This window comes from Oreochromis aureus, linkage group 2, assembly GCF_013358895.1.
Source record: "Oreochromis aureus strain Israel breed Guangdong linkage group 2, ZZ_aureus, whole genome shotgun sequence".
Taxonomy (NCBI): domain Eukaryota; kingdom Metazoa; phylum Chordata; class Actinopteri; order Cichliformes; family Cichlidae; genus Oreochromis; species Oreochromis aureus.
Window position 1 is genome coordinate 21560733 of NC_052943.1, and position 14977 is coordinate 21575709.

A 14977-nucleotide genomic window follows, 5' to 3' on the forward strand; every position below is an offset into this window, starting at 1 on the left:
AAAAGATAAGACAGTAATGCTCAAGCACTCCAAAATTCATAATTACTGTAATTGACTATATACAATGTCAAGAAAAAGTTTGTGAATGGGATCTGTGAGTATGACCTGGTCTTCTACAGTGATTGGATGTAAACTGTGGTCCAGTCTTTATCTAAATGACAAATGAGTCTGTGACCCTAAGTTCAGGCTCCATATTGGTTAAGTGGTGGTCCTACAGACAGCCTACGGATAACTTTGCAGACTATAATCTATATGTTTACTGTCACCAGGGGGCAGTGTCACAAACAACCAGTCTGTGTGCTGCTCTTGTTTATGTCCATCAGCCAGCGGCAAAGAAGAGCAAAGTTATAACAAACAAAGCGCTAAAGTAAAACTAGGTGTTAAAGACAATGCAGCCTCCATCTGTGCTTCTTATGCAGTATTTTATGTTTTTAGTGCGTTTCCAATTTGTGTTGAACTCCGCTGTTATTCGGTTCCCTATTCTGGGCCACTTTTCAACATACACATGGCCTCGTCCACGTCGAGCGTCTTTCTAGTCACCGCTCTGACTGGCCTGTCTACAATGTTGCTGACTGATTAAAAGTAAAGTCTGTCTGTTTCCAATTTACATCAATATTTAGGCTTACTATCCAACTGCTTTACTCAACTACACTGGGCTTCAGCTGGCAGACAACCACTGTGACCTAATGCTATAAAATACCTTGATAAAGCTGATTTTTTTTCAGCTTTTCTGACCCAAAGGCAACAATGCATTCCCAAATTATGAGGCTTCCTGTTCAGTATTTTTTCATTAGGATGGTGTCAGTGTGCAGGAATCTTTTACACTTTGTGTTTACATCAGTCAGTGTAAACATCAGGTGTGTAGTGAAGTTTTTTTGGTTGGAAAATAGCTGCTTTTCTATCTCATTAAAAGTGTGCGTTCGTTTAAGATGCATCCTTGGTGCACATCGCAGATGACTCATTACTAAATTCTGCATTCATAGACAGTTTGTCTAACTGTGAAGTGATAAATATCTACCATCCATTAAAGTTACTTTATGCAAAGCAAATGTTTCTTGTCGAAGTCTTCCAGGATCTCTTTTTTATGAGCCATGGTTCAATTTAGCAGATGTTTCTTGTCAATGTGAAATAAAATTGTGTTTTTTGTAAATCAACACATCTCTAACCCACACCTCCAGTATTATTCGAGTGACTGGACTTGGACTGGATGGTTATTGACTCCTGACCCCAGTTAGCATTCATTGGTGTTGTAATTCAAGACAAATATGCAGTATATTTATTTAAATTCACATGCTTTTCTTCCTGTTGAATGTTATGTTTTATAAATTTATGTAAACCTTCTTTCAGCTGCGTATTCACCATTTACTCAATAGGAGCTTCATGTGCAGAAGTACATAGACAGCCTGACCTGCGTCTCGTGAAAAAGAAGGAAAGATTTTTTTTTACTCGCTTTAGTTTCACCCCCAAGAGACAGATTTAAAAAGACTTTTCTTTGGTCATAGACCTGGGATCAGGGGAGGAGGAGGAGGAGGAGGAGGAAAAGAGGCTGCTGTTCGTGTGTTCCCATCACTGGGGAGAGAGAGAGTGGGAAGGAAGAAAATTTAGAGGTAGAGGAGGAAGATGTAGAAGAGGTTAACTGTCGAAAGTTGAGAGGTTTGGATAGAGGTCCTGTTCCTGTGATACCCTGGGGACGAAATTGAGGAAGTTTGTGTGTGTGTGTATGTGTATGTGTGTGTGTGTATGTATGTGTGTGCACACGCAAATGTGAAAAAGCCAGGAGAGGGAGAAAAAGAAAAGAGTCTGCAGTGAACGAAGAGGACGGTGTGAATGAGTGTGCTGAAAGAGGAAAAGAGTGAGCAAAGTGGAGTGGCAGAAAGGAAAAGAGTGATGTCAGGGAAAATGAGAGGGCGGGAGGGGGTTAAGGACAAGAAAACAGATTGGTAGTAGAGTAGTTTGGAGGTAAGGGGAATAAGATTACAATCTTAGAGGAAGAAAAAAGAAATTTAATGTGTAAATAAATAAATACAAAGGAGAATTAGGATTATGTGGCAGTAATACCACCAATCAAAAGAGGTAAATGTGTGCAAGAAAAAGAAAGATGGGAAAATATTTCAGACACTCTAAGAAAAGAAAAATGGATTTTATGTGTGTTCAGAGAGATATATATGAGAAGAAAATAACAAAAGCAGACCAAAAGATCCAGCGATATGTAACCACATTACCAGGAAAGAAAAGAATAGATGTATAGGGTAGGGAAAGGAGAAAGAGTGAACTCTTGGGCCCCTAATGAGAAAGCCATACAGATGAACGAACACATTCCCCTATCCAGGAATGATGAGTTTGGAGGAGAGCAGGCTCCTCTGAATACCTGTATGACTAATGTCTTTTTCACACATTTCACTTCCATTCATCCATCACTGTGTCCACATCCTGTTCCCATGTTTAAATAACAGCCCTCCTTGTTAGCACAAGCTAGAAACTACTGTAACGGTTCCCCCATTTTTATAACTGTCCTCTCACCTCTTTAGGATTTTTGCTTCGTCTTGTTCATCTCCTACTTCTGCAGCTGCACAGTGAAGGAATGAATCTAGTTCCTGCTTAGCCTTTTTAAGGCTTTTTTTGTTTATATATTTAAACAAATCTGGTGTTGCATTCCATAACCCATAATCTCCTCTCACTCTCTACACACAAAGCCCCACCCCCAGAATCAGCGACTAAACCAGGCCTAGCTCGCTTATGTATCTTCCTCAGTGCTCCAAACTACACTTAGCAACATTTTTAGCCCCACGAGGTGTTGCTTTTGTACCACAGGCACACCTCTGTCTGCAGGTTGCAGCAGCACATTCATCCCTGGCAGCTGACAGAGACATAAAAAGCTGGTTTTAACTTTGGCTCTGAGCAGCCATTAAATTGGAAAATATATCACAGCACAAGAGTTGCATTAACTTTCATGTGTGATGATTGTAGTGGCTATAAAACTGTGATCAGTGCAGAGTAGCGGTTTGGGCATTCACCGCTAAAATGACTGAATTCAGACTGAACTGTACAGTGACAATGTCATCTTAGTTCAGTCACTGTTTCATCGTACCCAGAGATTAAAAAAAGATAAATAGAAAATAGAAAAGCTTCATTGGGAATTTGGCTTTTATGGAATCACATCTAGGTGTGGGCAATGAGAAAAGAGACAAGTAAACAGATGTTGGCCGCCGGGAGATGAACATGTTTATTAGCCTTTGCACTTTCCACTGAAAGCTGGAAAGACTTTAGCAACATGCAGGAGGAGAGTATATTTTGAAACAGGGTAAGGAAACTATGTTTTTGTGGTTTATTTCAATCAGTGTGTTTTAATAAAAGTGCTTGTGACATCTCATGGTTTTCACTTGGCACACTTAGTAGAAAATAAAGAGATATAGATTGTGTAATGCCACTCAGCCTAAAAATACAGTCATATGATTTATGCATGTCATGCGTGCCAATGATCCACGGCTGGACAATGATGTCTTTTCTTAATTTTCAAAAATCCAATTTAATTTTGGGATTGCCCCGCACTTAATAATCGGTTGTGGCTCTCGTCGCTCCTGTTTCTCACGCCAGCCACACAGAAGTGAAAAACTGGAATGCAAGCAGTGATAAAACTAGTCAATCTTTCATGGTTCTTAGTGGATCGCTACTATAATGATTACCCCAATAACCTTTTCTGATTGCACTTAGAACAGTCTGCACTTCTTTGCCTTTTCTTCTTCACTCTTAACCCCCCACACCAGGCTACTCCTTTTCTCCCTTGCACAAAAAATTAACAACAACCTCTAACCAAAAAACAGCATAAGAGGTTTCCGACAGGCAACCAATCATTTTTTGACAAGCACACATTTATGCAGTATCAAAGGGGGCAATGAATTAAATACACCTGAAATGTTTGAACTGTATCTGGCCACATCGATTTGATAAATGTCTGTCAGGCGCGCTGTTATCATGGACCGCCGTTTGTCCTTTCTTTTACATGTTTAACCTACAGGACGTGACCTGAAGTTGGTTGTTTGATGGTGGATTTTCTTACAATTGCCTTTTGTTGTTTGCTGGGAAATTGTTTGCTACATGGTGCCCTATTGTGTGTTTTTATTACTATATTTAGAGAGTATTGTTTTAACCTAAAGGGAGTAATGCAAGGTCAAACAGAGATGCTCAGAACCTAGTTAACTCCCACGCCACTCCTGCTTCCACCTCTCTGTGTTTCTGTTTGTCTTTCTTTGTGTGCCTGTCCTATTCACTCGTATTTCATTCCCTTTCTCTTCGCAGACTTACTCCCTTAAATTCCATACTCCCTTATTCCCTTATTCATTTCCTCCTCGCTTCTCCTCTTACTTTCACTCTTTCCTTCCTCTGTTTCTCCCCCCCTCTCTTTGTTCTGTCCCCTCCATTTCTCTCCATCATTTCCTCCCACCTTTCCAATTCAATCAGGCTACTTTAATCCCTTTTGTTTTTCTAGTGTGCTGTTTCACAGTAGACCGGCTACCGAGCGGTCAAGGTCATGCCTGGTTTCATGTCAGTGTGGCATATCAAATGATTTTAAACTTACTACTTGGCTTTGTGTTTGCTTCCAATGGATGCTTTTAGGACATTGTAAATTTACCAAGGAGTAAACTTACTTCTTGAACTTTCTTGAACTTACTTGAATAATTAGATTGTATTTTATATTTAAGTTATAATCTAACTTATGAGCCTTTCAAACAGCAAATTTGTTCAAAACTGTAGTATTTTGTCTTTTTCTTGGAGGGGTCAGAATGATCCATTTTCTCGTAGATCAATTTGCACTCTCTTCATCTGTGCCCAATATACTAATTATTCACATGTCTTACATAACCAGGCTGGATTTACTGCTGATGCTACTACTGGTAGTAAAGTTTTCATTTTTCTTCTACCCTCAAGGTCCCCCCAGGGTGTCAGAGCGGGTGAACCATCGGCAGAGCGCACGTCTGGGTCGCACAGTGAAGCTGCCCTGCCCCGTGGAGGGTGACCCCCCTCCCCTCATCATGTGGACCAAAGATGGCCGCAACATCCACAGGGGCTGGACACGGTTCAGGGCGTCGCAGCACGCTCTGCGTATTAAGGAGGTGGAGATGGATGATGCAGGAACTTACATCTGTAAGGCCACCAATGGGTTTGGCAGCGTAAACGTCAACTACACACTTATTGTGATAGGTAAGTGTTTCGTGCATGAGACATCAGTGTGAACCTTTGGATGAATTGCATCAACGCGTAAACTCTCTGGAAAGTTACGTAGTCCATCATATTTTTCAAACAAAATTGAACTGTTTGATCAGTAGAACTGTTTGAGCACGAAATGAATCATTTTGTGCTTCACGTAAATGTTAAAATTGAGTTGCACCAGTGCAGGCGATGCAAACAGTTAGTCCGGAGGCATGGAAATTCCTCATCTGTGTGTGCGTCTCAATGTTAATGTCACTATAAAAGAGACATTGTTGTGCCATGTTTCTTTTTCCTATACAATGCCCAGAAGGCTGTATTGTTGTTAGTGTCTGGGTGGGTGAGCTGTTATGTGGAGGCAGTAGTCTATGACTCCTCTGACAACCTTGCTGCTCAAATACAAGTGTGTATTTTATTTTTTCTGCATGGACTCAAATAGCCACTTCCCTCAACTCTTATCCATGTAAACAAAATACCTTTTGGAAGGACAGTGTGTCAGCGTACATTTACACATGCAAGCCTCTGTGTTTGCCTGCTCGTGTGTCTCGGTCTGTGTGCCGGTGAACCTCCACACCCGTCTGTGTGTGTGCGTGCTTCATTCCACGAGTTTGTGCACATGCCACCCGATTTTGTGTGTGTCTCTGTGTGTGCGCGCGCGCGCGTGTGTGTGTGTGTGTCAGGTTTCAGTCAGTAGAGTGGATGCCAGCAGAGTGATTAAGGCTGCATAGCGTTCCAGAGAATCTGACTAAAGCTTTGCTCTCTATACTGCATCGGCACTTCAAAGACTGGGTTGAGTAAAATGCTCCGATGCAAATTCATTCACTCGGTGTTTTAAAAGGACAAAAAATATCTTCAATTTGAAGTTAAGTCATGCACCAAAGTTAACAGGAGCCAGGTTGAAATCTTAGATAACACAACACTTGCAGAAAACCTAATGATGCAGTGTTTTATCTATCAATGAGTATGCCAAGATTTTCTTCCTGTTGATACAGCATAGATTTTATTATCAGTTTTATTATCATTGAAATTTCAGTTATAGTGTCAACAATACAGTTTCAGTCCCAGTTTTCAATAAATTTGCATATTGCCAGTCGAAAATATCCTGTTATTCTCCTGTAATCATTATCGGTATGCATTCAAAGCTGCATCGGTCTTGACCTGAACTTCAAAGGCAAGCTGGCATACAGAGGGCGGGGGCGGTGGTGGAAGGGTTGGGGGGCAACAGCTGCCGCTGAGGTCATCCAGGCAAGCAGCTGCTGCCCCCTTCTCCCCTCCCTCATTCACTGTCCCTTTCACTCACTTCACATATGCACACATACATTCATGCTATGCACAGTTAATTGGGCAAATGTATGTATATTATGTGTTTGTCAGTCTCACTGGTACTGAGAACCAATCCTGTAAATTACAACATCAAAACTTGGGAATAGGATCCTTTCTTTTACGGCATTTATTTTTGAGGAAAAATAACCACTTAAAGCAATGTACAAGCAAATCAACACTCATATGTAAATTTAAAACTGTAGAGTTTTATGCATCTTTGACAGTAGTTCTCAAGTCCCACAACCTTCATTAAGATGTAGCATCTTAGATTACAAGGCCCCTTTGGCTTTTTCACTTGAAGTCTTCACTTAAAACTGAGTGAACTCCGTCTGTTGAGGACAACTGTTGAGATAAGTGAACACATCTACAAAAATACAGATATTTACTTGTGAGTTCGCGGTCAGATGCTTTATTTTTAGGCTCTAATTAACTTCCAAAGTGAATCTTCATGCCAAAAATAGAAGTACTTCAGGTCAGGAACTGACAGCCCCTACAGTGTTTAATGTTTCCTTAAATTCACAGAATATTTCAGAGCTTTTATTTGCAAATATGTGCAAACTAACATACAAAACTGTGCAAAAGTAGAGAGTCATACAGTATATTGACTTTCAAGCTCATTAGAGCAGCAAGGATTGGCTTGAAAGTTTTGCATGCATGCTGTACATGTAATTAACTAAAAATCCAAGCAGGGTAATGTAACTTGTATGTTACCAAAAGAAAATGATCACAGCTTGCAGACTCTGGAAACTGTTTTCATAGCTGGATCAATCTACATTGGTTAGGAGGCTCAGAGCATGGAGCGGTAGTTGTTGTAATACCTTACTCTGTGGACCTTTACCTGTTTCTTTATATGATGCACTTTGGCTGCTCTGCTGAGAGTTCTCTCACTGTTTCGCTTCCTTGCTTCCACCACACCTCCTCTTCGCTTTCATCTCCCCTCCTTACCTGTGTGGTCCTGTGTTAATTATCTTATGACCGGTCTGTTTCACAGTAATGAGCCCACACCTGCATCTTATTGTATTTCCCTCTCAATTTCTAACCAAGAGTATCATTTAACACCTTTTTCTTATTAGCACCCAATATCAGCGCTCATTCCTCCTTCCCCCAGTCAGCTGGCTCATTTTCCTCCAACCACGTTTAATTTGTATCAATATTTTCACAGTTTCCTATTTTCCCCAGATGTTTTAGCATTCGATTGCCGTAAAACACCCACTATACTCCGCTTCAGTGGTTGGAAGGCATGGAGAGGCATTTTGTGAAGGCAGGCTTTTGTTGATGTGGGGAAATTAGAAGATTCTTTGAAGGGTTAGTTCTTTTATTGTGTGTAGGTTGGAAAATGTTTGTAAGTAAAATGTGTGCGTGTGTTTGTGTGAGTGTGTGGTTGTTTATTTGAGGACTTTTGCATGCGCGTATGTTCATGCGTCGCTGTGAGAAGATTTATTGGACCACCAGTAAAGTGAAACCAAAAAAGATTTTTTTTCTACTCTACAAACCACAGTGACCTTCAAAAAACCTAAAAAGGCGAGGCAAGCTTCTCTTTCGTACTCCCACAGTCTTTTCATGGAGTTTCTTCTCTTTTGTTCTCCTTTATTCGCTTTTGTTTAACTCTGTCTTTTCATATTGTGATTTTTTTTCTTACTAGAGCAATGAATTATAGAAAATTTATAGCTCAAACCAGATGCGATGACAATGAAAGCATGTCTGGAGCAGAGTTGGGAAACTGTGCATAAAAAGGACGGAAGGAAATGGCTTGGAGTCGTGTGTATGTGCGTGCATGCTTGCATTTAGGCGTGCTTTCAGTGCATGTGCGCATAAAAATGCGGTTTTGAGTTTTAATGAGCACGTGCGTGTGTGTCAGCGTGCATATGCAGGTCTGTTCGCAAGTGGGTGACATGATGATTTGTGGTGATTTAAGAGCTCAACCATAGCAGCTGACATCTGTTCATAATTGGAGAACAAAGAGCAAAGACAGGCAGAGAAAGATATCAAACATAGACCTAATGTATGTTTGAATAAATACGGTTGTACATCATTTATGTTCATCAAGCTGTGGCTACGTAATGAAGACTGAAGCAAGACAAGTCGAATCACAATATTAAACATGACAAATGGCAAAAACCAAAGCAGGACTAGGAAGAAAATTGATTTAGAAAATTATTGTATAGTTTCTTCAATAAAATCTGGTGATTTAATGCCAGGATTAGCCCACTAATAGCAGTGAACTCCTGACATCACACAGCTCTGCCCTGTTTGTCATGAAACTTTAATGTGGTACTGCACACCAAATAAATGGTTTCACATTGTTGCCTGAGACTGCTTGTTTCTGGTAGGACTGCACTTCTTTGACAGCAAATCCAGCTCATTTTTGCACGTTCAGTCTTTCTTCATTAAACTGCATTGCATGTGTGAGACCGCAGCTGTCTTCCGGCCACAAGCTAACACATGAGATCACGTTGCAGACCAACATCATCTCGCCATCCGTCAGTTTCTCCATCCTGATGCCCCTCTTATTTCGTGTTCTCAAATTTCTGATTTTTTAAATTGAGATATCTGGTGCCTCATCTGGAGAGGATGTAGTGGCAGCCAAGGTTTGCAACTTAATTGGTATGAGTCACACGCAAAGAGAGAAAAGTATGTGTCTGTGATTGCACAGAGCTTAAAATGAATCTCAAATAACCCAGTGTCTTGCCCTCGCTACCTCATCCACCTACTTGACAAATTAACCATTTCTGTTCAGGTTAGTTGGTGTTCACTCTAGTATTTGAGGCCTTACAGGAAGTATGTTCGAGGTTCCCAGTAAAGAGCGCAGAACATTAAAAAAGCTGTCATTTTAAGATAGAGGCCAGAAATCATCAAGTTGTTTACCCCTCCTCCTCTTGAACTTAAAGATGCCTTAATAGCAGGGGATCAGGTTCCAGGAGAAGTTCCCTTCCTTTGTCTCTCCTTATGGAAATACCTGTTTTATTATAGCGCATAATTTTATTAGATTCTCAACTGTAGAAGTCTCAACTGGGATTTTTTAATAATGTATGGTAAAAATCAGAAATAAGTTAGATGGTATTCCAGAAGTCTTTGGATTTAAGGATAAAAATGACATGAGCTTCTGCTTGATTCGGCCAACAGTTGCAGAAAGTTAGGGCAGAGTTGAAAGAGTGTATGTGCGCCTGTTTCTTCGCCTGTCACAGTCATTTTGTGCGGTTCCGCATCACATTTGTTCCGTTCTCTTTGGTCCTGCTTTTGTTACAACATGCCGCCCTTACAGTGAAGTAGACAAAGCTGTTGCTCCGGAAATCAGGGTGGCACTGTGGAGATGTAAACATGCTGGTGTGTATGCGTGCGTGTTCAGGCAGATATGACACAGCAGAAAGAACGGGTTCAGATTTCAAAAGCTGTTTACCACCTTGTTATTTCTTTCAAAGATAAACATTAAGATGCACATGGATATATTTATTGCATCTTTTTGCATATACATGTCAACAAGATGGGACGGGAAATATTTGTCCAATCCCTCACATGCACATGTCACTGGCAAATGTGGACAAAATACAGATGCAAACTGACATCAGCACAGTCGCACACTCCTCAGAGGCCCCTGCCTCCATTTCATGCTTGTCTGTCCCACATCCTCTCGTTCGGCCTCGTTTCACTTCCAGCAAAGAGGAGGAAAGAAGATGGACATGAGGGAGACACAGCAAAAGAAAACAAAGCCATTAACAATGCCGGAGAATAAAAGAGAACAATAAAATTTACGGAAGTCTTGGAAAAACTATGTCTTCACAGGTTGAGATGTCACACATGCATTCAAAGCAGTCTAGGGATAAGAGGAGTTGTATCTGCTGCATCTCCTTTTACCTAACACTGAGGTGGTCTGTGGAAAATAGTAGCCACGAATACTTATCTCTCTTAACTTCTCATACAAACTACATCCAACTTTTCTCACACTCACCTTCTCTCTGTTTTTTTCCGGTCCTTTTTTCATCCACCTCAAATATCCTTCTTGTATTTCTCTCAAAACCCTCCTGCAGTTGGATTCCTTCAGCATTACCAGTCAAGAGGAGACGTCTTTTCTCTTGAGCGTCTTTCACCTCCTCGTTCTTTTGCCTTCTGTTTGCCTTCATGCTCCATTAACATCTGTGTATGTCCATGTGTGTGTGTGTGTGTGTGTGTGTGAGTGCATATGGCTTTTACTCTACTGATTGTACGCCAAGTAAAGCTCTCACAGACCCCTAATGGGTCTTAAATACCCCGTGCTAGCTTTGACTTCAATTCTCCGCACTAGATGCCATCTGTCAGTCAACAAGCCTTTTTCTCGAGGCCCAAACGGTGACTCATTTTGAGGAGAAAATCCACCCGAAAACTGAAGTGAAGCACACGTTTCATATGATTACAGAGAGTGTAAGTGGTATGTCTAACTGAAGGCTGAAAACTCTTTAAATTACAGTTTTTCTATGAAATCCTCCCATTCCTCTCACTGTCGTGTGTCAGAGTTAGATTCAGAGTTAGGGAAAACTGACATCTGCTTCCACTTTCCCACTTGTTACTACTAATGTAGTTATTGCTAGTAGCTAACGCTAAATGCATATTGGTATCGACAGTATATGGCAGAAAGGCACCATCTGCTTGATTGTGGAAGAATCTGGAAGACTAGCAGGACGGTGTGCCCTGCTGCCCCACAGCAACTGTGCAGTAACAGCTCAGAGGCCAACGCACTGACCAGGCCTCCAAACTTCACAGATCTCAGTGCAGTCAGGAATGTGTGCCCCGAGCAAACAAATCCACAGGAGCCAACGTATCTATCCAGACTGCTAAAGTATTACCAAGGTAGTTTTAACATTGCAGTTGATTCGTAGATGAATGTGTTCCTGTTGGGGTATCAGGTGAGAGCTGTAATGGGCTGGGAAAAACCATTAAACTTTAGTGCAGGTAACTTTCTTTAAAATTACATGTTCTGACCTTTTAATGTAACAATTTAATGCTGTAATTGCTTGAGGTACCTTTTGTTTTTTGATGTCAATGAATCATATTTTAGAAACTTATTACTAGCAAATACAGCTGTTGAGTAAAGGCAGTACTGCTCAGTATGCAGAGTATTTCTGTTTTACTGGCACTCGACCTCTACGTATCCTCTCCGTCTTGCTCTTTGCTGTATTCTGTGCTCTCTTAATTCTGTTTCAGGAAGGAATTTGACTTTAACTTCATTTACCAGCTGTTCAAAACTCGAAAGCAAACACATTTTCACCCTTGGTTTCCACAGCAACTCTCCCACAGCTAATCTGTGGTGTAATGTTACCTCTCTGTGTGTTTTGGCACAGCAGCGTCCTTTGAGTGAAAAATATAAGACTAATAAGAAATGTAGCAGGGTTTTATATGTATCATTTGATGCCCTATCACTCGCATCATGAAGTGCACTCCGTCCCCAGATATGGGTAAAACTACACGAAACTGAAAATTTGAGAATGCGAGATGCTTTAAGGTATGTCAGTTTGTCAATTAAGACGGACGTGTCCAACAGTGATAGAAGATGGGAGAAACTGAAAGGCAGGGAGGGTGAGGACATATCGGCAAACGCAGTTATAGGTGAATGAAAGCATGCAAGACTGGAGGAAGTGGAAGAGAGCAGAGCTAAGGTTATAATTCTTTAAAAGGTCTTAAAGGGAAATGTTTTTCTATAAAACCCTATCTACCATTTTGTATTATGAACAATTAAAAAATGTTTGGAAAAATCTATATTTTTAATAAATTCACAGAACACATGTCGCATTACATTTATGCGGAACTAGACATCAGAACAACATCTTGTTTTTTTCGGTGGGATACTAAGAATAAGTGCACTGTGTGCTTCTGATGACCACCAATGACACAGGTAAGTGCAAATTCAGTAACACTTTATTAATTCTTATTCATTTTGGTTGTTATAAACTCATAAAATTGCTTCCAAAGTGTTTAAAACCCTTAAATCTAACCGTCTTTAAGCATAGGAAGCAGAGATTACTGTGACACAAAACATTTTCATTTAAGATGCTCTTGTTTTTACACAATCATATAAGCTTGAGGGAAGCTCTTAACCTCTTAACTGTGAATAGACAGAAAATGTCAGCATGATTACCAATTTAATCTGTATTTAAACCAAAAAAGAGTCATAATCCAAACTTACATTTTTGATAACTGTCCATCCTGGACATCAGACACCACAAAAGATAACTGTAGATAAATTTAGACATTTTTAACAAACATATGATACATTTAGAGATCACAGCCTGCTGTTAGAGAATCAACAAGTTAAGATGTGAGCAGGTGATTTAGCAGGGAGAGCTCGGTGCATTTGTAAGAGGCATCGACAAAGCCTCTCAAGGAGACACTCGCTGTTTCCAGAGTGGGTCCTTATGGGAGATGTGTCCTGCACCCCCATCACTTAACAGCCACCCACTGCCACTCCAAAGCCTCACCCCACCTGCAAATGAAAGCAAACAAGGTGCTTCAGAGACCCTCTCTGCATAACTTGCAGTCCCTCGCACACAGCAACAATGACGCTACAAACTCACAGCAGTGGGGTTAACCTCTCCAAAAAACTAATTGGTGAAGTCTCTCACACACACACTACAAATGACTGGGAGGAGGGGAAGATGGGGGAGAGGAGGCAAGAAGAAGGGAGGAAATGAGGGATTAAGAAAGAGGAGGGAGTAGCGCGACAGATAAGTTACATGTAGTATGTCAAATAAATCTGTAAATAATGTAAGTTATATAATATTTGGATAATAGTGTATCTCTGGGTACTGTTTAAACAGACAAACAGTACTTTAAACTGTATACAGCTGAAACCAAGAGGGATACTGCAGCAGGATATTTTCCATTTAAAAATACTTAAATATGCGATTAGCTATGTGATATGAATCAAATGATATACTATTAAGACAACAACAAAAAAAGTTTCAGAAAGTTTTAGAAAGAACGAAGGAAAGGGAAGTGAGTGGCTGAGTGTGGGTATTCGTGCCTGATCGGAGGAGTTAGCAGGGGAGCTGAACTTCTGAATAGACAGCTTAGTGGCCATTATACGGTCTAGAGGATTAGTCCTGTTAACTATTGTTACCCTCAGGGCGTAGCGGCACATACACACACACACAAATATACAAGTATTCATGCTGACATACCTAGACACGTGTATTTTTTTTCCTTTTTATACACTAGTTTTTAATTTATTTATTCATTTTCTATCACATAGATATTAACTGATGTGCAGATAACACCAACAACACACAAATGCCATGCACCCCACCACCACCCCCCGCCCTGTAACTTCATAATAGGCCAGTCTATTGACAGACCTGCTTGTTCACTCAAGGAGTCTTTTCTCATTAAGACCAGGATTTTGTCGCTGGCCCCGCAGGCTCCATTGTCCACTTAGAGCACGTTATTAGGCCTTCCCTCTGTAACAACCCCCGTGCTGAATAGACCTGAGAGGAGTGGAGAGCCTGCGGAGGGCAGAACAGGGTCTGGCAATTAGCAAAGACATGTTTGAAGAGAAAAGGGAGGGGAAGAATGGAGAACTGGGGGAGAAAGAGCGAGCAGACCTGCGCTACAAAAAGCTTTCTTTTGAAGTTTTAGAAACTTTTGTCTGCTTTTGCTGCTTTCGCTGTTGTGCCGTCATCAAAGCCAAAGACAGGTTCTTCAGCACACACCATCCCTCCTCCTTCTCTTCCCTTCCCCTCTGTTCTTTTCTGTTCTTCTCTCATTTGTTACTCTTCTCCTCCAAAGTGCATGTGTGTCCGCGCTGAAAGGCTCTGTATCTTCTGCGTTCGCTTTGATGTCTTAATGACGACATGGAGAGCAAATTATTCTCAGCGATTCCCTCCTTTATTCTCTTTTTGTCACTTTTTCGGATTCCAGCAATTACATCTGGCTTTTCCAGATGTCACTGCACTGACAGCAAGCAGGACAGGATGCGGCAGAACAACTCACATTGAGCTGAATAAAAAGCAGCAGGCATGGAAAAACCTCTTCCACTTATCAAAATGTTTATCGCAGTTTGAGCTATGTATCCCAAAGCTGGTGCTCTATCTGGATTTGATGAAGCCTTGTTGACTAGTCAGTGTTTTCCTGTCATGTGTTTATAGGTATGCAGTCTAAACAGTTTTTTTTAAAGCTGCTTCTATTTCATATCTATTTAAGCTTCAGGAAGTTTGATTAAATGCTTTATCTCGCCTATTTCTAAACGTTCACCATAGCTGGAATGAAATAAGCAGAGAAAAAATATGATTAGAGAAAATTACCGCAGACAGAAATATCTTAAGAAATTACATGTAATTTGAAACAGATAACGTCACCGTTAAACAAGAAATGAGCTCCAACAGACGGGTTTTGTTCCGAGCCATCAGGTGTGCGTCTGCATGCAGTTACTTGCATAATTTTGCGGCATTCCACCGCATTATATTTCACCAAAATGCATGCACAA

General features: G+C 40.8%; 1 protein-coding gene across 2 annotated transcripts in view; it reads left to right on the top strand.

Annotated features, from left to right (window-relative positions):
* fgfrl1a (fibroblast growth factor receptor like 1a) overlaps nucleotides 1-14977 on the top strand; it is a 65167-nt gene that overhangs the window by 22212 nt on the left and 27978 nt on the right. For both annotated transcript variants that reach the window (XM_039620865.1, XM_039620870.1), the window contains exon 3: nucleotides 4927-5199. In XM_039620865.1, the coding sequence (XP_039476799.1) occupies nucleotides 4927-5199 (273 nt within the window). The remainder of the gene's footprint in view (nucleotides 1-4926; nucleotides 5200-14977) is intronic.